Source organism: Vigna umbellata, chromosome 6, assembly GCF_029865625.1.
Source record: "Vigna umbellata cultivar VRB3 chromosome 6, Vumbellata_1.0, whole genome shotgun sequence".
Lineage (NCBI taxonomy): Eukaryota > Viridiplantae > Streptophyta > Magnoliopsida > Fabales > Fabaceae > Vigna > Vigna umbellata.
The window spans coordinates 32,927,475-32,954,632 of record NC_142170.1 but is presented as its reverse complement, the minus strand read 5'-3'; the positions used below and the strand labels follow the sequence as shown (position 1 = coordinate 32,954,632).

The following is a 27,158-nucleotide window of genomic DNA, read 5'->3' as shown; positions in this document are numbered from 1 at the left end:
GGCAGGGAACGTTCGGATGCATAAACTGGAAATCACAACCTTCAGATCACTGCGTAGACCATTCTCAAATTTTCTGCACTGCCACTCCTCACTAGTGGCCATTGTATTGAATCGGACAAGGTGTTTAAACTTATTGGTGTATTCTGATACAGACATTCCACCTTGAACCAGCTGTAAAAACTCCACCTCCTTTGCAAACTTTACGCTGTCAGGGAAATATTCCTCATAAAACTTATTACGGAATACTTCCCAAGTAACAGGGCGGTGAGCGTCTACCAGTATGGCCCTTGTGCTCGTCCACCAATGGCTTGCTTCTCCAGTTAATAAGTATTCTGTATACGCCAACCTGTTCTCATCCGGACACCTTTTGGCGTTAAAAATCCTCTCCATATCCCTCAGCCACTGATCAGCCTCATCAGGGAGGCACTTGCCACTGAACTTAGCTGGGTGATGCTGCAGGAAGCTCTCCAAACTCCACTCGGCAGCAGGTTGAGCAGCGTTTGAAGAAGATGCTCCAGGCGCACCTCTAGTTGCAGCCAAGATTTCCATCAACTGCCTTTGCGTGTTTTCAGAATTGACACGCGAGGCCTCCAAACCTTGCATAGCAGCTTGGTTTTGCTGCATCAAGGTGGCGTTTTGCTCCAGCAACGTGGTATTCTGTTGATGCAATCTTTCCACCACGGTTTCCAACAATCTAGTGTTGTTGGACGTTTCGGACTCATTCGGTTGAGGAGGAGGAGGAAGTCTAGGTGCCATTTGTTCTCTGGATGCAGAGAAAAACAAACGAGCATTAGTTATGTCCAAGAGTTAAAACAATAATAACTCATTAAACATGCAATAAGCACACAGCAAAACACAGTGCACTCATAACCCTACAGTGTCCTTAGAAGAACAAAACTGCTCTGATACCACTAATGTAACATCCCAAAATACAGTAATCACTATAATTCAGAATTAATTACAATTAACAGTAATCACAAACAGTCTTTGCATTTAAAACTGGATTGAAAAGCCTAACGGCATCAGTACAGAGGACGCGGTGTAAACGCATACAATAAAACCAAGAATGAACGCTCTTAAATACATAAACTAACGTGCACCAAAATACAATCAGAGATGAATAAGACGAACGGCCTTACAAAATAGGTGGCCGAACGTTATAACTATGCTAACATGTACAGCCTAAATCAAACGAGCACTCTAAGGCTCGGCCTTTACTTCAACTTCAACCAGATTGGAGTCGTCCAAATTTTCTTCTTCCAGCATTGCTTCAAGGGATGCACCACCATCTGCTCACATCCACAACGGATGATCATTGCATTTGACAAGACGGAGTATACATGTACAGTAGACAACACAATGGAAATGCAAGGGTAAGCTTATAATATTTAATTTATACAATCAAACACATACAGTTACATTTCTAAACACACATACAGCATGTAATTCATCAAATAATAATCATATAAAGGTATATAATAAGACCGACCGTCCGGACTGTATGAACCATGTAGTTACAGGCGTCCTTGCACCCGAGTGGTGTAGTAACTGGGTAACACCAAACAGCTGCCACTCGAGGTAAGTCCGTTCTTACGTCGCCCATGTTAACTTATGGACTAAGGACCTCCTGCCATTCCCACGCATGACTACCCCCTTCTACTTGAAGAGGTGTATCACGGAATATCAGGATGGACCAAGCCAGCATTAACTAACCACAGTCATACCTTACCAATTCAATATTCAATCATATAAGAGACGTTCCTCCCTGGAACGCTCGTAAAAATCCAATTCCAATAATTCGTTCAACATATCATTCGTCCACATTAAACATTTCTCATTTTCACATTTTCATTCTGTGTTCCACTCTCTTAACATTAACGTCATGCATTCTTTACTCAAATAAAACGAACTTATTACAGAACTTTGATTTCACGTTTCTGAACAAAAGAAACGAACTCTTATTCACTGATGGACATTAAGAATTCTTAAAGAATTTAGATGAGATTGAATTTAGAAGTTCAGAATAATACTTAGAAGATGTTGAGTACAAGAACTTTAGGTTGAATCAAAAGAAATAATTATCTTACAGAATAACTTAGATAAATAACCAGAATATTTAAAGTACAGAAACAACTCTTACTGTCAATGAATGAACGTTCAGAAATTTACTTTGGACGAACGTCAATTACGTTCGCTCAGAATTCAATAATAAGGACGAGCGTTCAGTTAGAAACCGAACCCTGCTGTGGACGAACGCTAGGTCAATGACCAAGCACGAATCAGCACTAACGCTGGTTATAACCCAAGCGCTTTATAGGACGAGCGTTTCGGTATAGGACCGAACGCCAACTTTGGACGAACGTTCAGTATAAGGACGAACGCTCTCTAGAACTAACGTTCGACATAAGGTCGAACAACAATAAGGACGAACGCTCGACATGAGGCCGAACGCCATTGAGGACGAACGCTCGACTTAAGACCGAACGTCACTTATTTATAAAGTTTTAAATCTTGATCTATACTGAGCAGAACGAACGCTCATTCACTCAATTGGGGGACGCTCGTTCTCGAGCAGAATTCATTCCAAATGAATGAATTCCAATCTAAGTCATGTTAACCAAAAACCGAACGGTCTAAGACCGTACAGTGACGAACGTCCTTTTAGCAACAGAGAAGGATTAGAAAATTTAGATTTTTCACACTTAGCAGAATTTTTCCAGATTTCCATTTTCCAACTTTATACTTCCATTTCAGGTTTAATTCCCTTCAAACATCATCATCATGCAGATTTCAACATTTAAAATCATTCCAACCACACAATAGCCATTCTCCATTCATCCATAATCAACTCAACATGCATTTAAAACAAATTCAACATCAAATATAATTCATACAAGCCGTATCAGTTTGCATGCTTAGGATTCTTGACTCTTCCAGAACCAAATCTAACCACAGATTACAGAACTCTTAGAATACCAGTTTGCATGCAACTAAAACTCTATTTTTCCAGAACCTAAGGACGAACTACGAAAGGGACTCACCAGTGTCAGTCTTTGAAGCTGTTCGGTCCAATGGATAGCTCTTAGTGCAGTGGTTGTTCCTACGGTGCTGAAAACGCGATTGGAGAAGAAACGTAAGGATTACAGCAGAGAGAAGTTTAGGGTTTTTAGAGAGAAGTTGGAGAAGATGAAAGGGTGAGTTCAGAGGTTGAAGATGAGTTCGTGCAAGTGAGAGAGAGTTTTCGAAAAGTCTGGTTTTGGTTAAACCAACGTTCAATTGGAAGAACGTGTCACAGGTTGCCACATGCACACCAAACTCTGATTTAGAAGATTCCAACGTGACAAGTGGCGTGTGTGCATGCAGAGTTTAGTGCGTTTTAATGTTTCAGAGAATGATGAGCGTGGTGCTTCGTGCACGTCAGACAGAATTTTGATCAGATTAGGAAGTGGGTTTTAAATGGCTGGGAATGAGGTGGCAAGCATTAAGGGTGAGGTGCCAGGATTAATTTAAGCTAATTATTAAGGATCTCACAATCACTCATTATTTAAGTTAAATGATTTCATTTATTATTTAATTGTGTATAAAAATTTAAATGGTTGTCTTTATTTTTATTTCTCTAAATTTTATTTTTTGTTTTGAAAACTTCTAACATCCCATAAATACAGTAATAAACCATACAAATAGAATAATCACATTAATTAACATATCAAAGGGAGGTGTTATGAAAAATGAATGCATAAATCATTCACGAATGCATAACATAAACAATACAAGTTCTGAAATGTAAATAAACAGGAACGCATCACACAGTGAAAGAAAGTAAGGCAAGGTTCAAATCTCACAAAGATAAAATCTGTCAAAACTAGTTCGAAACTCACATTTCATGTAAAAACTATTCAATTCTATTAAAAGAAATTGTAAAATCTAGCTAGAAACTATGAACTCAAATTAGAAACTCAATAAATCATTCACAATCAAGAACTAAAAATAGTAGACAAGTAATCAAGAACTAAAAAATTCTTTCCATATCCCTCAACCACTGATCCACTTCATCCGGGAGACCTTTTCCATTGAATTTGGCAGGGTGGTGTTGTAGGAAACTCTCCAAACTCCATTCAACAGCAGGCTGAGCAGCGTTGGAAGATGACGCCCCTGCCGTGCCCCTGGTAGCGGCAAGGATGTCCATCAGTTGCCTCTGCGTCGCTTCTGTGTTGGCGCGAGCGGCCTCCATACTCTGCATGGCGTTATGATTTTGCTGCATCAGAGTAGCGTTTTGCTCCATCAACGTGACATTCTGTTGCTGTAGCCTATCAATTACGGATTCCAACAACCTGGTGTTGTTGGACGTATCAGATTCATTTGGTTGTGGAGGAGGGGGAAGCCTAGGAGCCATTCGTTCTCTGGAACAGAGAAAAACGAGTGTTAGTCATGTTCAAAGAGTTGAGAAATAAATCGTTAAACACATATTAAGCACACAGCAAGAACACAGTGTACCCATAACCTACAATGTCCTTTAAGGAACAAAACTGCTCTAATACCAATAAATGTAACATCCCAATAAATAGTAATTACCATAAATTAGAACTAATCACATTTACAGAATTAACAGTGCAGTCTTAAATTACAGCAGCTAATAACAGCCGAACGTACAAAAATATACAGGGTTCAAAATCTATCTACAAAACTCCAAGTTCTGGACGAACGGCTTTCCAAAACTAAGTAACCGAACGTCCCAAAATACAATCCAGAACTACTGACTGCTACTAATAAACGAGCGCTCTATTGTTCGGCTTTAACCTCTACTTCAACCAGATTGGCATCCTCCAAAATTTCTTCTTCCAGCATTTCTTCAAGTGGCACCTCTCCATCTGCTCACATCCACACGGATGATCATTGCATTGACAAGACGGATGTACATAAACAGTAGACAACACAAGGAATTGCAAGGGTAAGCTTAGGTAATTTAATTCATACAACTCACATACAATTTAACATAAGGAATTTACATACAAGACATACAACAATGAACCAGCATAGAATAAATTATCCAACTCTCATAAATACGACCGTCCGGACTGTATGAATCCATGTAACCACAGGCGTTCGTGCACTCGGGTGGTGTGGTAACTGGAAACACTCATCAGCTGCCACCCGAGGTTAGCCCTATCAGTCCAAAGTACTCAGTAGGACTAGGACCTCCTGCCATTCCCTCACATGACCTACTCCCCTCTACATAAGGACGAGCACTCACGGAATATCAGGATGAACAGCCATCAGTGATTTTACCATGGTCATACCATACAACTTATCACATTCAGATCATAGAGACGTTCCTCCTTGGAACGCTCGTTCAAAATCCACTTTCAATATTTCACCCAAAATACCGTTCGCACGTCTTAGTCTTTCCTCTTATTCACATTTTTATGCTTTATTCCACTTTCATAAAATGACGCACGTTCATCCCTTTTCAAAATAAGGACGAACGTTATCAAAGTACAGAGAAATCCTCGTTTCTGAACAAAAGAAACGAACCCCAGTCCTCTGACGGACGTTACGAATACTTAACTCAGTAAAAGGGAATTGACTCTAGAAGTTCTGAATAATACTTAGAATAATTGAAATACAATGACTCGAGGTCGAATCCAATGGACAACAATTTCTTTAGATAAATAAACCGAGCGTGATTTAATTCAAGATACAACACCGCCAGTCAATGGCCGAACGTCAACTAATATTTTTGGACGAACGCTATTTACGTCCGTTCAGGAATCGAAGATGAGGGCGAGCGTTCAGTATAAAACCGAATACTACTTAGGACGAACGCTAGATAGATGACCGAGCACTAACTAGAACGAACGCTCGATATAAGACCGAGAGTTCATTTGGACGAACGCTTAATATCAGACTAAGCGCTACCTATAACGAACGCCGGATTACAAAACCGAGCGTTACTCATATAACTTCAATTTATAGCGATCGTTGGACACCACTAGGATGAGCCGAACGCTCAAACCTAGCCTTTCACAAGAAGACGCTCGTTTTTAAACAGAATCCTTTCCAAATGAAAGAATTCCTATTCTAAGTCATTTTCAGGGGAAACCGAACGGTATAAGACCGTTCAATGACGAGCGCTCATTATCAAGCAAAGACTATTATATTTTCCAGATTTTTATCCACAATAACTTCACATTTTTCATACGGTTCATAGCTTATAATTTATCTTCACCATAAATCTCATACATTACAGAATTCATATTATCATTCATACCTTACAGAAATTATCCCTTTTCCAATTCATACGTTCCATTCTCAACATACAGTTCAAACAATATCACTCATATACATCCAGTACAACCATGCTCGTTCATGCATACTTAAATATCAAATATTTCATACATTTCAGACATCCAGTATACTTCATGCTTTCATACCCATCATACAAGTATTAAATTAAATTACTAAAGCTTCCCTTACCTGGTCTAGCAGTGAACTCCCTAAGCGAGTGCTTTTTAACTTGTCCAAATATGGTTTCCTACCCTCAACTTGCTTCTCAAGTGCTCCACTAAATCTAACCAAAAGGAACATAGGAGAACTTAGTTTCTATTCTAACATGCAGCTGTATCAAGGTCCGCATGCAACCCAGAAAAGGGTGTTTAGAGTTGGAGAACTTATCGGTTCAGATCTCAGTTCTGTTCGGTTCAGAACGATGCTTACGGTGCAGGGAATGTTTCTACGGTATCTGAAATGGAATCGGAGGAGATGACGGTGAGTTATCTTAGAGAGAAGATGAAGAAGTTTTAGAGAGAAGCTGGAGAAAAATGGGGTCTGAGATTGAAGGGAAGAAGATGAGTGCAGAAGAGAGAGGAAGGGTTTTCCAGAAAAGTTCATTTTGTTCCTTCCCACATCCGCACGAACGTGCGTCTCCCCTGTCGACACCTGTATCCCAATTACTGACTCCCATTCTATCTCGGTGACACTTGGCAGTGAGTGGCAGAGTTATGAATGTGCGTTTTTAATGCACTGCAGAGGGGTTTCCATACATAAATTTTGATTTGACAAGGTGTTTATCAGCATTAATTTTCCAGGGTCCCACACCGAACGCTGCCGATGAACACCAAACCTTATTAACCGAGCTCCAAGGACGAACGCTCGAGATCAAGTCTAGTCGTACGTTACCTCAGACGAGTACTTCCTGAGGATTAACATCATCGAGAACGAACGCTCACAAACACAATTAAACCAAGGTCGAACGTCCAAGATCCAAACCGAACACTTAAAGCCGAACGCTCAAGATTGCTACCCAAGAGTTCCATGTTAAGAACGAACGCTTATACCCACTAATATCTCAATACTGAACACTCAAATCAAACACCATTAATCCGGACATGATAAGGACGGACGTTTTCATACTCAGTCGAACCCCTAAGTCCCTTTGCCGAACGGCATTAAAAGAAGCCTGACCGAACGACATAAATCAGCAGCTAACCGAACGGTGCTTAAATCAAAACTTAACCGAACGCTAAATAGTCACTAATACCCCAAGGCCGATCGCTCAAGATTCAACACTTAAGAATAAGCAACTTAAAAACCGAACGCTCACTTATACCCACAAACGGAACGCTCATTTAGACTCAAAAACCGAACGCTCAATTATACTTAAAAACTGAACGCTCTCTTATACCAAAAAGCGAACGCTCACTTATACCCAAAAGCGAACGCTCACTTATGCCCAAAACCGAACGCTCACTTGTACTCAAAACCGGACGCTCACTTATACTTAAAAACCGAACGTTCACTTTTACCCAAAACCGAACGTTCAGGATTCAAACCTAAAATTCTATTTTTAAGAACGAACGACTGCAATCGCTAATACTCAGTACCGAACGCCCAAGATTACTTCATGTGGATGCCAATTTAGGGACGGACGCTCAAGTTGAAACCTGGATTACCAATTGCTAACGAACGTCTAGAATCCTGGCCGAGCGATTCAATCGAACAGTGTTAAATTCACACTTAACCGGACACTACTAATTTAGGTTTCAACCGAACGGTATTTAAAATAAGCCCTGACCGAACGCTAATATCACTATTACAAACCAAGGACGAACGTTCTAAGTTGGCTCATTCGGGCGGACGCTCAGAACAATAACCGAACGTTCAGAAATTGGACGACCACTATTTGGTCGAGCACTGTTTGAACGGACGTCCAATTTTGATTCACCAAAATTGGACGTACGCGCTTTCTGCAGAAATTCTGCAGAAAAGCACCAAAGTCCAGAAAACCCAGAAAACCTCCATTTTCATCCCCTTCTTCCCAGATTTGCATCAAATACAGATTATTTCAACAATTAATGAAATAAATCAAACTCCCCTTACCTCTTGAAGACTTCCATGTAAATTTTGGGATCTAACTCCTCCCAGACGTGCAGATCAAGATCTCCTTGCAACCTCAACAATTCTTCACCTCCTCTCACCAGATGCCCAACCCAGATCCACCTCTCAGGCCTTCTGAAGTTGGTACAGTTCCCATGGGTGCTCTTTGGACGGGGTGTTATCCTAAATGTATTATTACAATATTTTAAATTTTGAATTTTAAAGGGTAAGTTTTTGGGATGTTACAGTAAAAGCCAAAAAAATCAATTCGGACGAAATTTAGTATTTACAGCTACCCCTCTTTACTTAGATTTTACTAGGATTTTACTAGATAATATGACGAAATTTAGTATTGACAGTTATCAAATGTTATTTGCTTTCTCATATTTTACGTGATTACAACAAGGGAACAATTATAAAACTGGTTCCATTCTACCTAGTGTTATTTTGAATTGTGACAAACACTCTTTAAAATATTATAACATATGTAATCCTTGGATAAAAATAAAATACCAGTATTTTCTGATGTCGTTTACTTGTAATTCGTCGTCATAACCTGCTCTCAATAACAGGCGACCCGAGCCGTCTTCCATCGCGACTTCAGACCTATCTCCCCGACTCCTCAAGGACTAACGAGTAAAAACATCGATACTACGCGTAACGATGCACTATACTCAACACGAGCCGAAGTCATTTCATTGGGCGAGACATTCACCTCCTCGCGTAGAAGAAGGTGACACTCGAATCTCAGTCTCACGCGTGAGACTAGCAAAAATGCTCAAAAGACAAACGAAGTTACAAGTAAATAACATAGTGTATGTACCACCTCCAACAGAATAAACATGCTCAATCACGAATTCGTACATATTCTCAATAATATGTATAAATAAACCAATATTGGATCAAGGAAATAACCAACAATTCTCAATAATTGTTTCAAAATACTCCCATGGATTCATGCATTATTGCCGAACGCTATTTCCAACTCTGATGCTGTCTGAACGAACGTTCTGGAATCAATCATCATCAAAGGCCGAACGCTGCCGATGAACACCAAACCTTATTAACCGAGCTCCAAGGACGAACGCTCGAGATCAAGTCTAGTCGTACTTTACCTCAGACGAGTACTTCCTGAGGATTAACATCATCGAGAACGAACGCTCACAAACACAATTAAACCAAGGTCGAACGTCCAAAGTCCAGAAAACCCAGAAAACCTCCATTTTCATCCCCTTCTTCCCAGATTTGCATCAAATACAGATTATTTCAACAATTAATGAAATAAATCAAACTCCCCTTACCTCTTGAAGACTTCCATGTAAATTTTTGGGATCTAACTCCTCCCAGACGTGCAGATCAAGATCTCCTTGCAACCTCAACAATTCTTCACTTCCTCTCACCAGATGCCCAAAAGAATGCAGCACCAGAGATTCCAATGCATCACCACCTATGTCAAGTATTCATCAGTAGAAATCAGAATAAATGTAAAGTCTCAGCAGCTCAATGAAACATACCAAGGAATTTAATTAAGAAAGCTACCTGCATAGAGATTGGTTCTGTAGGAAATCACACTTATACATTTATTCTACAACTAAATACAAAAGTGATATCTAATAACAAAGTAACTATGCACACGACTTCAAAACTACTTAACTGAACTCATATTTGCGTCATTTGGGAGAAAATATAAAATCTTGACTATATATATATATATATATATATATATATATATATATATAAGAAACTGAATGAAATCAAGAAAAACAGGACATAACATAAGTACTCATACAAACACCAATTAAAAACTAACTACCTCATTTCTACAAGTTTCACAACTAATGAAAGCTAGAAAAAAAGTTAACTACTAAAATTGATCACAGATTCGAATTTTAACCTATTCACTAAAATCTATCAACTAAAACTATGCAGAATTATGAGTTACTAAACCAAGGGAAATATAACAAAAACTATCTCAACAAGTTCTAATTGGTAAAAATTAATGTAGAAAGCTTAAAAACAATACAAACAAATACTAAACAAAAATTCACTATGCAAAGTTGAATTTAAAACTAATCTACAAAATATAAATTAGAATGAACATATAAAATCTGATCAAACCTAATACTACTATAATACTCTAAACAACAACTAAGCAATTTCAAATTCATCTAACTAAGTTATGACTACAGGTACTTACAAACTTGCAACTAAAAATACAAAAACTAGCTTATGCCTAGAATAATGCTACTGAACATATCAAAGACATTTTAAATAATCAACTGAGCTTAGCAAACACGTGGTAATAAATACAATATATATGAAGATATCCCAAAAAAGATATTCCAATGCATCACCACCGATGCCAAGTATTCATCAATAGAAATCAGAATAAATGTAAGGTCCCAGCTCAATGAAATAAAAATAGACATAAAAATAATAATAAATACTCAAACCCCAAATACAAGCAAATGTCAACACATGAATGATGCAGAAAACTCCCACGTGTAGGGTAACTACTTCCAAGCGAGCAGCAAAATTAAGATGGAAAAAACACAGAAAACAGAAGGCAAGGGAATCCAAAAAAAAATTTACCTCTATGCTCATAATTCATTTTGTTGGATTGGCACCCTGCAAACCAGTATATATGAATTAAGCTCAAAAGAACAAAATGGTAGAAAATAAAAATATTATCATATCATATGCAAAAAAACAAAATATCAAAACATATAAACAAGGATTCAATATGCAAACTTATGTACAAAAGGGGAATCTCTCATATGCTAAGCACTTCAACTCATGACACCAAGCTTTTGAATCAACTAAGAATTACCTAAGGAAAAAAAGATTAATATATTACCTGTAGTGTTCAACTGAAGATTTAGTCACAATTGGTGCAGATTTCTTCCCGCGATAACCCATGTCAAATTCTTCATCAATTATCCAAGAAGGCTGCCAAAGGAGTTAGAATTAATATGTTGAAACAAAAGAAAGGTAAACTTTGTGGACAAAATAAAGGTAAACAAAAATCACGTGCTCCACTTTTGTTGTTTCTGGACAACTTTGTGCTCCTTTAATTCAATTCTTTTGGTCTGATTTTCAATCCTGCACACATATATCACACAGCTTAATATTCTCTTGCCTAAACAGATTGCAAGATACAATGCACAAGATAAAGAATTCTCCCTTTCCCGGTCTTGCACAATTGACGTGGAAAATGGATCCTAGTTGCACTCAATTTTAAATCTTGTGCACTAACCTTCCTATTTTCATCAATCCAAAGCTGCACAGATATTTAAACTTCAATAAGTAGGGTATCGATTCAATACTATCACTTAAGACCTAAAACCGAAGCAACAATTCAAAACAAAGGTAAGTTAGACAACTTCCCTATTTGGATGGTTGTTTCTAGCCTGCTCCAAGCTCCACACTGAGGTGTTGTTGCTGTTGTCTACTCAGAAATACTTGAATCCAATTAGACTCTAATTGAGATGGAACTAAATGGAAATGAAGAATATAAATCAGCAAACAAATTTAAAAAATTGGAAGTGAATGTCGTAGTAGTAAACAATTTTAAAAGTTGAAGTAAATGCAATAGAAATTTTCTCTTTTGTTATCTTGATTGCGCTCCAGTTTAAGTAATCTGCACAAGAAACAATTAGCAAGTCAGTTACACTAAACTCTCTCAATTTGCCAATAGACTTAGGCCAAGTTAGCCTCACAAAACATAATAAAAATTTGATCTCCGACTGAACACAACTTTACATTGAACAAAACATTAGTAGGACAAACAATTGATAAAACTACAACTCTGTATATAGCTTATCTCAAACAAACAAAATAAATGACAAAAATAATGAGAGTGCATGATAAAAATGTCAGAGTACTAGCATAGATAGACAATAATCTACCTTGGGAGTTGTAAAACTCGAGTTTCTGCTTGAGTAAATCCAAACTGCTAAACATCCGGAGCACAGGTTCGAATCCGCATTTGCTTTGACCCAATGTCTGTAATAACATAAGTAACATCAACAAAATCATCAAACCTTTGCAATAGAACAATTGCACAAAAAACATGATACTTGGGCCCAAGCCCATCAAATAATTAAGGTCAAATACTAGAAGCTAGCCAAGGAAAGCATAATTGCAGGCAATGAAGGTGCACCAGTGCAAGGTCTAGGAGTGCTTAGCCCATCTTCACTTTAAAGCACGTGTATATCGTGCTCATTCTAGATCTTTAGCACCCACCTTATGCTTGCACACGTGGCATTAGATCCACATTTGTAGGAATCTTTTAGCACCGTTGATACCCAAAATAGGAGCTGAATTCCTTCTATAAATTCACTCCTAGATCTCCTTTGTAATCACTTTTGAAGAATATTGAGTTTTACTCTGCTCATGCATTTTCAGCACCTTAAACTCTGTCCAAAAGTCATTCCAATGAGCTTCCCTTCTTCATCTAGCTTCCTTCCAGTGGAAGGCCGCCTGAGCTAGCTTTCAACCTCCCAAACAACTCTTCAACCATCACTTATACAACTGATTTTCACTCTGCATCTCCGCTGCCCATCTCTGGTTTCCATTTTCCGCTGCATTCAACCTGTCACTCTTGCTGGAGCAACTCATCAAGTGGTATTCAGAGCCTAGGTTCTGCATCACGCTCCAGCTAAGTGTTCTTCCCATTCCATACTGTCATAAACACTTCCTTCGTGTTTTTCTTGAATCTGTGCACTGTTTCCTTAAGTTTTTCAATTCCAGTAGATTCCATTGTGTTGATTCGTTTGTTCCAGCTTTTAATTGCTTTATTGTTCATCATTTCAATCGGATCAATTCATTGATTTGAGTCTTTTAATTTTTTTTTAAAATCTGCATTGTTTTGTCCAGTCATGTGATTTGCTTGAATTTTGTCAAAAATCCTGAGTAATTTTGGTGCCTGGATAAATCTGTGAAACTGGATGTGTTTTTCAATAGAAGCACATCAGATGAGCAATGATTAAAGAGCTCAAGTGCATCTTGAATTCCATCACAGTGCACTGCCAATTGATGTAGTTTTTGAATCTGCTTTAAATTTTCTGAACTACAACGTGTGGAAATTTGCTTTCTGGTTGTGTTTGAATTCTTGGACTGCGTTGTGTGCATACCATATGAACATTGTATTGTCTAAGACAATAAAAACTGGTTGCACCAGTCAGCAGAATCCAGAATTCATTGCTAGAGCAGTTGGACCGAGCTGCACACACTTTGATTGAGTCTTTTCCTGATTTTTGAATCTGTCCAGCTTAGAACTCACTTCTGGACATCTCTTAATGCATTTCTAGAGTCTTGTTCAAGTTTAATTTGCTGTCCTGGAGTCATAAAAGTTGTTTACAGTTTTGTTTGAATCCTCAGCTGAAGTTTGGTTGGTGAATTGGTAAAATTTGGTGTTAAAAGGCAACTGAACTAGTGAAATTTTGATTTGCTAGCATTTAGCCTCTGCTGGCAGCTTGCACAAGTCATATTTGGTAAACTAAAGTTGCTCGAACCATTAAATTGAAAGTCCAAACACGTTTGTGCAAATTGACCATCTAAACCACCAATTTTCAACACTTTTTCTGATATAAGTTGCAGATTTTGAAAATTCAGAGTTTGGTATGATTAATGCATCAGATTCAATGTTAGATTGGTAGCAAAAGCTTGGTTCAATTGAATTAAAAGAAGTGCACAATTCAAATCTTACCATAAACTGCACTGTAAAAAGCTGTTTGAACCTGTACTAAGCAAATTTGAAAACTCTGATGCACATTTTTCAGCCTTCTGCCAGGCATTTTGTCAAACACTTTGCCTAGTTTAAATTTGGGTTCGAATTGATCATAGCTGCAACTTATCTTTGTTTCTTGCTTTTCAAATCCACTCTAGATCCTTTCCTAAGTTCATTTTGAGTGCCACCATTTATTGGAAACATTGATTTAAGTTGTTTGAAAATCCTGCACATAAGCTGTTTGATAAAACTACAGTTGTGCATTCTGGTTTAACAGTTTTCGGGCAGCAGCAGTGTTGATTTTCTGGCTTAATAATTGATTATTGGTGGTTTGTATGAGCTCTATGTTGGGTGCAGAACTATCTCAAAACGTCCCACAACACTGGTAGCATCTTAGGGAGTGGATTGGAGCAAGGAAAGATCAACCTTGGGGCTGATTTTTGGTGCACAGAACCACGTTCTTCACTGGTCTGCATAAAATCTGGTTGCTGCAACAGCAGCATATTTCACTTAGCAGCTGTGAGATTAGTGTGAATCAACCAAATTCACTTCCTTTGAGAGAAGCCAGAGCTGCACACCACTTTTACTTTCTATTCTCTTGATTGTTTGATTTCTATTTCTTGCAAAAATACTTGTAATTGGCCATTAAATAAGTGACTTGGAAGAATTCACAAGTGTTCTTCCATCACTTGCAAACTTTGCTTTTAATTGTTCATATAAAATTGGTAGACAGTGAGTGTGTCTTGGATACAAAGTTCCAAGCCTCACTTAGGAGATCTCACTTCTTTCAATTTTTGGAAGCGCATAGGCCAAGTCTTAGAAGTCCGCATTTAGGGTCTAGTTTTCTTTGAGTTTGAGTGTGTCTTTAAACATTTAATGAATTTAGAGGTAATTTTGATTTAAAGAGTTTTAGTAAGTAACTAGGGATATATTTGGCAAGGCAAGACTTCGTATTTAAGCAACCTATACGGTTCACCTCTCTTACCTGGAATATTGTCCTCAAGTGAAAAAATTCTAGTCTTTACTTCACGAAAACTTTTAAGTTCATCAAAATGTCTGGAAGACAATCCCCTAGAATTAGTGATCCTCCCAAAGATCAATTTTCATTCCAAACTCTCGTCAATCAACTCAATCAGATTGAGAGAAAAATAAGTCAAGAAAAAGTACAAAGAGAGCTACATAGTGCCATGGTTGAAAATGAGTTGAAACTTTTGAGAAAGGAACAAGTCCGAAATAGGGAGAGAAGTTATAGTGGAGAGTCCCAATATGAACAAGAGGCCTTAAGAGTAGGAGAATATTATCATCAACCTTCTTCATCAAGAAGACATAGGAGGGAATTTGAAAATCCTCCTACCCTTAAGGAAGTTAATGTAGTATTGCCTCATTTTCATGGAAAAGATAATGTTGAGGCTTACCCAGATTGGGAAATGAAGGTAGAGCAAATTTGTGCTTGCCATCAAGTGGGAGAAGAAAGAAAAGTCTCTCTTGCTACCCTAAGTTTTCAAGGATATGCAATGCACTGGTGGACTGCTACAGTCCAAGAGAGACTAAGACAGCGACTTCCTCCAATAAAACATTGGAATGAGCTTACAAATGCCCTTCGGAAAAGGCACATGCCCTCCTACTACAAAAGAGAACTCATGGATAAACTCCAAAATTGCAACAACAGTCTATGTCTGTTGAAGAAAGAAACTAAGTAAAATTACCTGGATAAATTCCATCTTCATTTTTCATGAGGAGTTCACACATGCCATAAAACACGATCTAGGATGTTAAGGAGTGAAAACACTGCACAAATAAAAGAAACATCAGAATCAAAAAAATTAGGATAATAATTTCAACCAAAGAAAACATTTACCTAAAAGCAAACAACTCCCAAACTGACTTTGCATTAGGCATCTTTAGGAATGTCTGACGCATATTCTTTGTTAGTCAACAGAATATAATCTTTTTGAATTTCTGCGTGAAATCAAAGGTTAAAAATATTCAAAGGCAAGTTATCTGCAGTATAGTATAGAAAAATATGATAGGAACATACTAAATTTGTATTTTTGGGAGCCTTTCAGCTTCTCAAACAATCGCCCTTCATCCATAGCCTTTGCCCGTAAACTACAAGTCTCATAATTTTCCCATAGATAAAAAAAGAAAGGAAAAGAAAAATCAACCTTAATTATCCCAAATGCATGCAAGCAAGAAGACAGTATTTAAAAATCAAAGTATGCAGACAACAATTGTGACAAATCTCATTCATAGACAGGACATCAAATTGCATACATCATACAAATCCTGAATGGCCCTAAAATGAAGGTGGAAAATTGCATAACCCACCGGTCCTAGGATATGAGGTGTTTCGGTCTCTCTCTATAGTATGTCAATATAAGAATAACCTCAGACTTCAACATCTAGGTGTTTAACTCTCAACACATTATGCAAATTTACCCTATCATAAACTTGGAAAACTTCTAATCGCACCAATTGAATTAGAAATACACTCGAGATCAATAGGACTGCAATCAAGGCTTGTAATGTGGCCAAGGTATAGGTGAGGTAGAAAGAGATAAAAATCAAGTCCAAAATCAAAGAGAGGTGTTATGAAAAATGAATGCATAAATCATTCATGAATGCATAACATAAACAATAAATGTTCTGAAATGTAAATAAACAGCAATGCATCACACTGTGGAATACTTGAATGAAAAGATGAAAAGATATCTCTACCATAATGTTTTGATTTTATTTGTGCGCCTCATCCTCTTTCGGAAACTTAAATTTCCGTTTCAAAAAAATCTACAAAATACAACAAGTAAGCAATGTTAAAAAGAAAACAACCACAACAACAAAACCATTAGTTGAAGCAATTCAAACTTTGAGAACAAATTTGAACTCAAATGGCAGAGCACTAAGTTCTAACCTTTAAGGCCCAAGTCTTATGTCTTAGTATATTAAGCCCTAATCCCTAATCATACTTTGACCTAAGCCTTTAAGCCCTATGCCCTATGCCCTATGCCCTATGCCCTATGCCCTATGCCCTATGCCCTATGCCCTATGCCCTATGCCCTATGCCCTATGCCCTATGCCCTATGCCCTATGCCCTATGCCCTATGCCCTATGCCCTATGCCCTATGCCCTATGCCCTATGCCCTATGCCCTATGCCCTATGCCCTATGCCCTATGCCCTATGCCCTATGCCCTATGCCCTATGCCCTATGCCCTACGCCCTATGCCCTATGCCTCCAAATGGTACTCATACAATGCTAAACAATTCTTGGTTCAAAATAAATAGTGTCATAAGGAGAACATAAGATTTCTTATCTGTCACTACTACAATTGAAGGAGTAGCTCTTGGGAGTCGAGGGACACAACAGTGCCAATAATGAGGGTGGTAGCGTTGGAAACAACTACGACTTCATCGAGTAGTACATAATTCAAGCCTCCAAGCTACATAATAAAGAAAAATCATGATAAGACAAACAATTTTCAATTGCGGACAATTACTACAACTAATTATATTTGAAGACATAACAAATCAAATGCAATATTGTACCTTATCTTTCATCTTCAACCAAACATTTGTTACATTTTGATCGTTGACAGTTATTGGTGGACCCAAACACTGGGTAACAGTTTCCATTTCAGCAAGTATCTTATTCTTTCTTAAAGCCAATAAAATTCAATTAGTTTTAGAGCAATAATGAACTTGAATAATTTCATAGTGAAAAAGATAAACATAATAACTCATCGGTAGATAACGAAATTTTTTCTAAAATGAACGAGAAATATATGGAATTACAAATTTCAAAGAATACCTTTTATGAAGTCAACTACTTTCTCCGCTCCTAGTTGGGTTGCAAAGTATTTATTGCGAAGACTCCCACAAGATGTACAAATCACTTGTAACAAAACAAATAGAAAGACATAGTAAAATTATCATGGTTAATTGCACAATTGATATTGTAGACAAGAAACTCTTCCTTTACAACAAGGGAACAATTATAAAACTGGTTCCATTCTACCTAGTGTTATTTTGAACTGTGACAAACACTCTTTAAAATATTATAACATATGTAATCCTTGGATAAAAATAAAATACCAATATTTGTTGATAAAAAATCATTTTCAACTAAGAGCATATGTTTGTGTCACCATCACATGGAAATCAAATTAATGACATTTTTCTTGAAAAGTGGTAGCATGATATAAGTTTGATTCTCATATTTAAAAAGAACATACCATATCCTTGTCGGACATTACAAGAAGTCACAACCCGTAAGTAACCTTCCCCACATGTGCAGATAAACGTGTTGCTCCAGACAAAATAAGACGAACTCTACCTCCTAAACCCTCCTTTGCCCGATGATGATTAGCAAAGCCGTAATCCATTGTATGCACAAAACAGTTGGTACTAATTATCCACCACACCTCATTAAATTGTAGAATTTTGTACATATTATCCACCACACCTTACTAAATTGTAGAATTTTGTACATATTATATCCATACTTTCTAAAGTACCTCAAAGCCTTTCTATGAAATAGAAAAAGTGTACCACCTGAAATTATGAAGTAAAATTCAAAGCTTTTATGTCTTCGTAAAGTCAAATTAATGATAGAAATATGATTAGAAGGTAAAAGATAGGGTGAAAATAACAAGTTATAAGAAAACAACAAAATACTAATAATAACATCCTAAATCCTAATGAATTGTGATGATTATTGAATAACTACACAAGGTGCGTTTTTGCTACCAAGCTTCATGAATTTTTTTGAATAATGTGCCTTTATTCCTTAAACTCCTTAAACTGAAATAAAAGACCTATTGGAACATGAATACATTATGTTCAGATAAAGAAAAATTAAAAAACTTCATACAGTTTTAACCTTTTATACACTTCCACTGATTTCCTTTTATACACTTTAAACCTTTTATAAAGAAAATCTTATTCTGCTTTTCTTTAATTTTTTTAAAACTGAAAGGAAAAAAATAAACATTTAAACTATAGAAAGTTATTTATTTTTGTAACATCCCAAAATACAGTAATCACTATAATTCAGAATTAATTACAATTAACAGTAATCATAAACAGTCTTTGCATTAAAACAGAAATAAAAGCCTACTGGCTAATATTTACAGTAGCTGCTCCAAAATAAAACAGCAATTTACAGTACAACTTAAAATGTTCAGAATTCATCTAATTTACTAAAACCAGTACTGATTTACATGTCTGCATAATTATATACAGTATACCAAAATACAGTACAGCACTTTACAGTGTTCATAAACTAATCAAAATATAAAACAGCTCTGGATAAAACGCGTCTGCAGTACTGTACACAGAACTGTTAAAATACAGTACAGAAAATAACTAACAGCTACTATGGATCTAATCTCTACTGCTCCGATTTAACTTCCACTTCTACCAAGTTGGCATCCTCCAAATTTTCTTCTTCCAGCATTGTTTCAAGGGATGCACCACCATCTGCTCACATCCACAACGGATGATCATTGCATTTGACAAGACGGAAGTACATGGACAATAGACAACACAATGGAAAACGCAAGGGTAAGCTTATAATATTTAATTTATACAATTAACACATACGTTCACATATCAATTCAAACGTGCAGCACATAAATTATCAATTCGCAATCATAAAATAAATATAAAAGACAGACTGTCCGGACTGTATGAACCATGTAGTTACAAGCGTCCTTGCACCCGAGTGATGTAGTAACTGGATAACATTAAACAGCTGCCACTCGAGGTTAGTCCCTCGCCCATATCTAAGCGATGAACGAAGAACCTCCTGCCATTCCCACGCATGACTACCCCCTTCTACGTGAAGATGAGTATCACGGAATATCAGGACGGACAGCGAGTCCTAACTTATCCAGGTTCATACTTTACCATTCAATATTTCACATTCAACACATCAGAGACGTTCCTCCTTGGAACGCTCTTTAATATCCACTTCCAATAATTTCTTCAAAATATATCATTCGTTCATAATAACCAGTTCTCTTTATTCCCTTTCTCATTCTGTGTTTCATTCCCTTAACATTTTACAACATTCATTCTTTGATCAAATAAAACGAAAGTATTACAGTACTTTTGACCACGCGTTTCTGAATAAAAGAAACGAACCGTGTACTCACTTAATACGTTTCAATACTTAATAATTTGAAAATACTGATCTTTTAAAGAGGTGGATGATACTTAGAAAGATTTTGAGTGTACAGAGTTCAGGTAGAATCCAAAGGATAAAACCAGTAAGAAAATGTTTAGATAAACAACCAATATAATTGAATTTCAGAAAAACAGCACTGCCAGTCAAAGAACGAACGTTCAGAATTTCAATTTGGACGAACATCAATTACGTTCGCTCAGAACTCAATAATAAGGACGAGCGTTCAGTTAGAAACCGAACCCTGCTGTGGACGAACGCTAGGTCAATGACCAAGCACGAATCAGCACTAACGCTGGTTATAACCCAAGCGCTTTATAGGACGAGCGTTTCGGTATAGGACCGAACGCCAACTTTGGACGAACGTTCAGTATAAGGACGAACGCTCTCTAGAACTAACGTTCGACATAAGGTCGAACAACAATAAGGACGAACGCTCGACATGAGGCCGAACGTCATTGAGGACGAACGCTCGACTTAAGACCGAACGTCACTTATTTATAAAGTTTTAAATATTGATCTATACTGAGCAGAACGAACGCTCATTCACTCAATTGGGGGACGCTCGTTCTCGAGCAGAATTCATTCCAAATGAATGAATTCCAATCTAAGTCATGTTAACCAAAAACCGAACGGTCTAAGACCGTACAGTGACGAACGACCTTTTAGCAACAGAGAATGATCAGAAACTTTAGATTTTTCACACTTAGCAGAATTTTTCCAGATTTCCATTTTCCAACTTTATACTTCCATTTCAGGTTTAATTCCCTTCAAACATCATCATCATGCAGATTTTAACATTTAAAATCATTCCAACCACACAATAGCCATTCTCCATTCATCCATAATCAACTCAACATGCATTTAAATCAAATTCAACATCAAATATAATTCATACAAGCCGTATCAGTTCATGACAGATTCATCCAAACCAGAATGCATATCAGATATCAGTGATCATTTCTAACAACTCAACTTCATATTTTTCACACATGCAAAACAAACCAGAAATCATATTCCATATCAGTAAACGTTTCTAAATACTCAAACATCATGCTTTCCATATATGCATCTCAGATCATAAATCAAACAGTATAAATTAAACATATAAACTTCCCTTACCCGGATTGAAATTCAAACTTGTCCTAGGTGTAGAAATGGCTTTGTCCAACACTTTTTTTTTCTTATGATCTTGACTCTTCCGAACTAGAATCTAACCAAATTTTACAGAACACTCAGTATACCAGTTTGCATGCAACTAAAAATCCTATTTTCCAGGAACCTAAAGGATGAACTACCGCGAAGAGACTTACCAGGTTGGATTTAATTTCTGTTCGGTCCAAAATGAAGATCAAGGCTGGACGAACTCTCCTATGGTGCTGAAATCGTGATTGGAGAAGAGATATAAGTTTTTACAGTAAAAAGGAAGTTCACTGTTTCAAGAGAGAAGTTGGAGAATATGAAAGGGTGAGTTTCAGAGGTTGAAGATGAGTTCGTGTAAGTGAAAGTGTTTTTTCGAAAAGTCTGATTTTGTTAAACTAACGTTAAAATTTGAGAACTACTCACATGTAGCCACATGCACACCAACTCTGATTTCAGAAACTTCCAACATGACAAGTGGCATGCTTGCATGCAGACTTTAGTGCGTTTTAATGAAATCAGAGAATGATGGGCGTGGTGTTTTGTGCACGTCAGAGGGAATGGGATCAGTCTAGGGAGTGGTTTTAAATGGCTGGGAATGAGGTGGCAAGCATTAAGGGTGAGATATCAGGATTAACTTAAGCTAATTATTAAGGGTCTCACATTCTCCCTAACTACAAAAATTTTCGTCCTCGAAAATTTAGAACTTACCCGTGAATAGGCGTGGATATAAATTCCTCATTGCACTCTCCACTTCCCACGTTGAATCTCCAGTCTTTTCGTCCCATACAATCTTTACCAAACGGATGTCTTTTCCTTTATGCAGCTTAGCACGTTCATCTTCAATGCGAACTGGTTGCAGTTCCAACGTTCTATCTGGACGCAGTTGAATGTTTTCCAGTTCCAATACATGAGAAGGATTAGATATGTATCTCCTAAGCTGAGACACATGGAAGACTGGATGCAGATTTGATAATTGAGGAGGCAACGCAAGTTCATAGGCTACTGGTCCAATCTTCCTTAAAATTTGATACGGCCCTATGAACTTAGGAGACAGCTTCTTTGGACGAACAACTCTTCCCACTCCAGTGATTGGATTCAGTCTTAGAAACACATGATCACCTGTAGCGAATTCCAGTGGTCTTCTCCTCCTATCAGCATAGGATTTCTGCCTGCTCAAAGACGTTTTCAACCTGTCTTGAATCAACTTAACCTTATCGGTTGTTTGCTGGATGAGCTCAGGTCCAGTTAGCACGTTCTCTCCCTCTTGAAACCAGCAAAGTGGTGTTCGGCATCTTCTCCCATAAAGTGCTTCAAAAGGCGCCATACCAATGCTAGACTGGAAACTGTTGTTATACGTGAATTCCACCAGTGGCAATACTTCATCCCAAGCGCCTAAGTGGTCCAGGACGCACGTCCTCAATAAGTCTTCTAAAGTCTGGATTGTACGTTCAGACTGTCCATCCGTCTGAGGGTGATATGCTGAACTCATCTGCAGCCTGCTTCCTAATTCACCTTGCAAAGATTGCCAAAACCGAGATGTGAATCTCGTGTCTCGGTCAGAAACTATGCTTGAAGGCACTCCATGAAGACGAATTATCTCCTTGATGTACAACTTAGCCAAATTTGTCATTGACATCTTCAGATTCACGGCTAAGAAGTGTGCGCTCTTCGTTAATCTGTCCACGATCACCCAAATTGAATCATGATTCCGGACCGTACGTGGCAGATGGGTCACGAAATCCATAGAAATGCTGTCCCACTTCCACTCTGGGATCTCCAATGGTTGAAGCAATCCTCCTGGACGTTGGTGTTCTGCCTTAGCACGTTGGCAAGTCAAACAAGATGCCACAAAGCGTGCAACATCACTCTTCATCCCAGGCCACCAAAACGATTTTCGGAGGTCTTGATACATCTTGGTCATGCCAGGGTGTATACTAAGACGACTGTGATGGCCTTCATCCAGAATAATCCGCTTCAGCTCGCCATCGTTAGGAATGCACGTCCTACCTTTGTAACGCAGCATGCCATCCGTTCCTGTATTGAATTCCTTATCTTTCTTTGAAACGAGTGAGTTTAATATCTTCACCAGATCTTCATCCTCACGCTGCTTCATTCTGATTCGATCAAATACATCGCTAGCTATTCTAAGGTTACAGCATTTGATACTGCTAGGCTCCAACTCAAACTGTAATCTCAGATCTCTGAAACTCTCCACTAAGTGCAGCTCCTTCACCATCATTAATGAGACATGCACTGCCTTCCTGCTTAGTGCGTCCGCCACCACATTGGCCTTCCCAGGATGATACAACAGTTCAAACTCATAGTCTTTTAGAAATTCCAACCAACGCCTCTGCCTCATGTTCAGCTCTTTCTGATCAAATAAATATTTGAGGCTCTTGTGGTCACTGAAGACTTGGAATGTTGATCCGTATAGAAAATGCCTCCAAATCTTCAATGCAAAAACGACTGCTGCCAGCTCTAAGTCGTGCGTTGGATAGTTACGTTCATGAATCTTCAATTGGCGAGACGCGTACGCTACTGCCCTTTTCTCTTGCATAAGCACACAGCCCAAACCTTGATGAGACGCATCACAGTACACTTCAAAGGGTCTGGACGTGTCTGGAATGATCAGCACAGGAGCGCTTGTCAACTTACGCTTCAGCTCTTGGAAACGTTCCTCACACACATCAGTCCACGCGAACGGCTGATCCTTCCTAGTTAACTGGGTAAGAGGAGCCACTATCTTGGCGAACCCCTCTATAAAGCGTCTGTAGTAGCCCGCAAGTCCAACAAAACTCCTCACCTCAGTGACCGAACGCGGGCTCTTCCAATCTAACACTGCTCTCACCTTTGAAGGATCCACTGCAATGCCTCCAGCCGACACCACATGCCCCAAAAACTGGATTTCCTTCATCCAGAATTCACACTTAGATAATTTTGCATACAATTCCTTCTCACGTAACACTCCAAGTACCAGTCTAAGATGTTTCTCATGCTCCTCTTCGGTCTTGGAATAGATGAGAATATCATCTATGAATACAACTACGAACTCGTCCAAATAGGGCCTGAAGATGCGATTCATGTACTCCATAAACACGGCTGGAGCGTTCGTCACTCCAAATGGCATCACCACATATTCATAATGTCCATACCGTGACCTGAACGCTGTCTTATGGATGTCTTCATCTTTAACTCTGATTTGATGATAACCGGATCTCAAATCAATCTTTGAGAACACTGCAGCTCCATGCAGTTGATCTAGCAAATCATCTATCCTTGGTAAAGGGTATTTATTCTTGATGGTCAGCTTGTTTAATTGCCTGTAATCTATGCACAACCGAGAGCTGCCATCCTTCTTCTTCACTAAGAGTACAGGCGCTCCCCATGGTGACACACTCGGTCTAATGAATTGTTTCTCCATAAGCTCCTCAATCTGCTTCTTGAGTTCAACCAATTCCGCAGGTGCCATCCGGTATGGCTGAACGGATATAGGGGCTGCCGTTGTCACCAAATCAATGGTGAATTCAACTTCTCTAACAGGAGGCAACCCTGGTATCTCATCTGGAAAAACGTCCATAAATTCCTCCACAACTGACGTTCTCTCTCGACTGCCAATAGCGGACGTTCGTTCATGTCTCAAATCTCCAAGCTCTTGGTCTTCATGCGTCATGATGAGAAAACAGCTTGCACCTTCCATTATATCTTCCTTCAACTGGCCAAGCGTTACTGTTAACTCTTCTTCTTCATCATTAGGAAACACCAATTCCTTGTTACCACAATCTATAAGAATGTGATTGGTGGTCAACCAATCCATCCCTAGAATCACCTCCAACCCTTGGAGAGGTAAGCAAATTAAATTCACCTTGTAACTACGTCCCTCAACCACAATAGGACATCTAATGCATACAGTAGACGTCCTAATCTCTCCAGCTGCCGGGGTAGAAACCACCAGGTCGAACTGCATATTCCTCTCCACTAATCCCAATTTCTCAACACACGCCTTCGAGATGAAGGAGTGAGTCGCCCCCGAATCAAACAACACATGACAGGATACTCCACACAGCAAGCATTCACTGGTTATAAGGTTACCTGAGTTAGCTGCTTCCGCCCCAGTTATTGCATACACACGACCCGCTGCTTGTGCTCTACCACCTCTCGGTTGATTCCTTCCAGCAACAGGTGGTCTCGTCACTGTCCGTCCACTCATATTACACTCGTTATTTGAGTGTCCGTTCCTTCCACAAAGACTGCAGTACTTTCCTCCAGCTAGTTGAGGGCATGCATTTCTATAGTGTGGTCCTCCACACCGGTAACAAATAACGTTCCCTTGTACAGGCTGTCCAACAGGAACGATCGCTTGTGATCCGCTTGTATTAGCTGGTTGGTTTGGACGAGCGTAAGGTAATCTTCTTTGAACAAAACCTCCTCTGGACACTATTGGTCCCCTACTCACTTGTTGCTGTTTCTTATGTCGTTCAGCCTCTGCCATGTTCTTCTCCAACACCTTAGCCCTCTCAACCATGGCAGGAAATGTCCTTATGCACAAGCTTGAAATCATGACTTTCAAGTCACTCCTTAGGCCGTTCTCAAACTTCCTACACTGCCACTCCTCGTTGGTGGCCATCGTATAAAACCGAACAAGGTGCTTGAACTTGTTGGTATATTCTGAAACTGTCATCCCACCTTGAACCAGTTGTAAAAACTCCACTTCCTTCGCAAACCGTACGCTGTCAGGGAAATACTCCTCGTAAAACTTACTACGAAATACTTCCCAAGTGACAGGACGTTGAGCTTCTACCAGAATAGCTCTTGTGCTCGCCCACCAATGGCTTGCTTCCCCAGTCAACAAATATTCTGTGTAAGACAACCTGTTCTCGTCCGGACACCTCTTTGCGTTGAAGATTCTCTCCATGTCCCCTAACCATTGGTCTGCCTCATCAGGGAGGCCCTTTCCATTGAATTTAGATGGATGGTGTTGGAGAAAACTCTCCAAACTCCATTCGGCATTTGGTTGGGCAGCGTTTGAAGAAGATGCTCCAGGCGCACCTCTAGTTGCAGCCAGTATCTCCATCAATTGTCTTTGCGTGTTTTCAGAATTAACACGCGAAGCCTCCAAACCTTGCATAGCAGCTTGGTTTTGCTGCATCAAGGTAGCATTCTGCTCCAGTAACGTGGTATTCTGTTGATGCAGTCTTTCCACCACGGTTTCCAACAATCTAGTGTTGCTGGACGTCTCGGACTCATTCGGTTGAGGAGGAGGAGGCAATCTAGGTGCCATTTGTTCTCTGGATACAGAGAAAACAACTAACGTTAGTTATGTTCAAGAGTTAAAATAAAGTAACTCATTAAACATACAATAAGCACACAGCAAAACACAGTGCACTCATAACCCTACAGTGTCCTTTAACAAGAACAAAACTGCTCTGATACCAATAAATGTAACATCCCAAAATACAGTAATCACTATAATTCAGAATTAATTACAATTAACAGTAATCATAAACAGTCTTTGCATTAAAACAGAAATAAAAGCCTACTGGCTAATATTTACAGTAGCTGCTCCAAAATAAAACAGCAATTTACAGTACAACTTAAAATGTTCAGAATTCATCTAATTTACTAAAACCAGTACTGATTTACATGTCTGCATAATTATATACAGTATACCAAAATACAGTACAGCACTTTACAGTGTTCATAAACTAATCAAAATATAAAACAGCTCTGGA

At 38.6% G+C, this 27,158-nt stretch overlaps 1 protein-coding gene across 2 annotated transcripts; it reads right to left on the bottom strand.

Annotated features, from left to right (window-relative positions):
- Positions 1-3,831: 3,831 nt before the first annotated feature.
- LOC148197279 (uncharacterized) lies at positions 3,832-11,964 on the bottom strand. Of its 2 annotated transcripts, XM_088092334.1 has the most exons (6): positions 10,966-11,964; positions 9,675-9,820; positions 9,489-9,504; positions 8,887-9,413; positions 8,377-8,556; positions 3,832-4,400 (listed from the first exon to the last, which is right to left on the bottom strand). In XM_088092334.1, exons 4-6 carry the CDS (start codon positions 8,964-8,966, stop codon positions 4,010-4,012), a joined length of 651 nt encoding a protein of 216 aa, XP_087948460.1. In that variant the 5' UTR covers positions 8,967-9,413; positions 9,489-9,504; positions 9,675-9,820; positions 10,966-11,964; the 3' UTR covers positions 3,832-4,009. The 2 variants fall into 2 exon arrangements, with proteins under 2 accessions (XP_087948460.1, XP_087948459.1); XM_088092333.1 differs by having other exon boundaries at positions 8,887-9,504; positions 10,966-11,190.
- Positions 11,965-27,158: the final 15,194 nt, after the last annotated feature.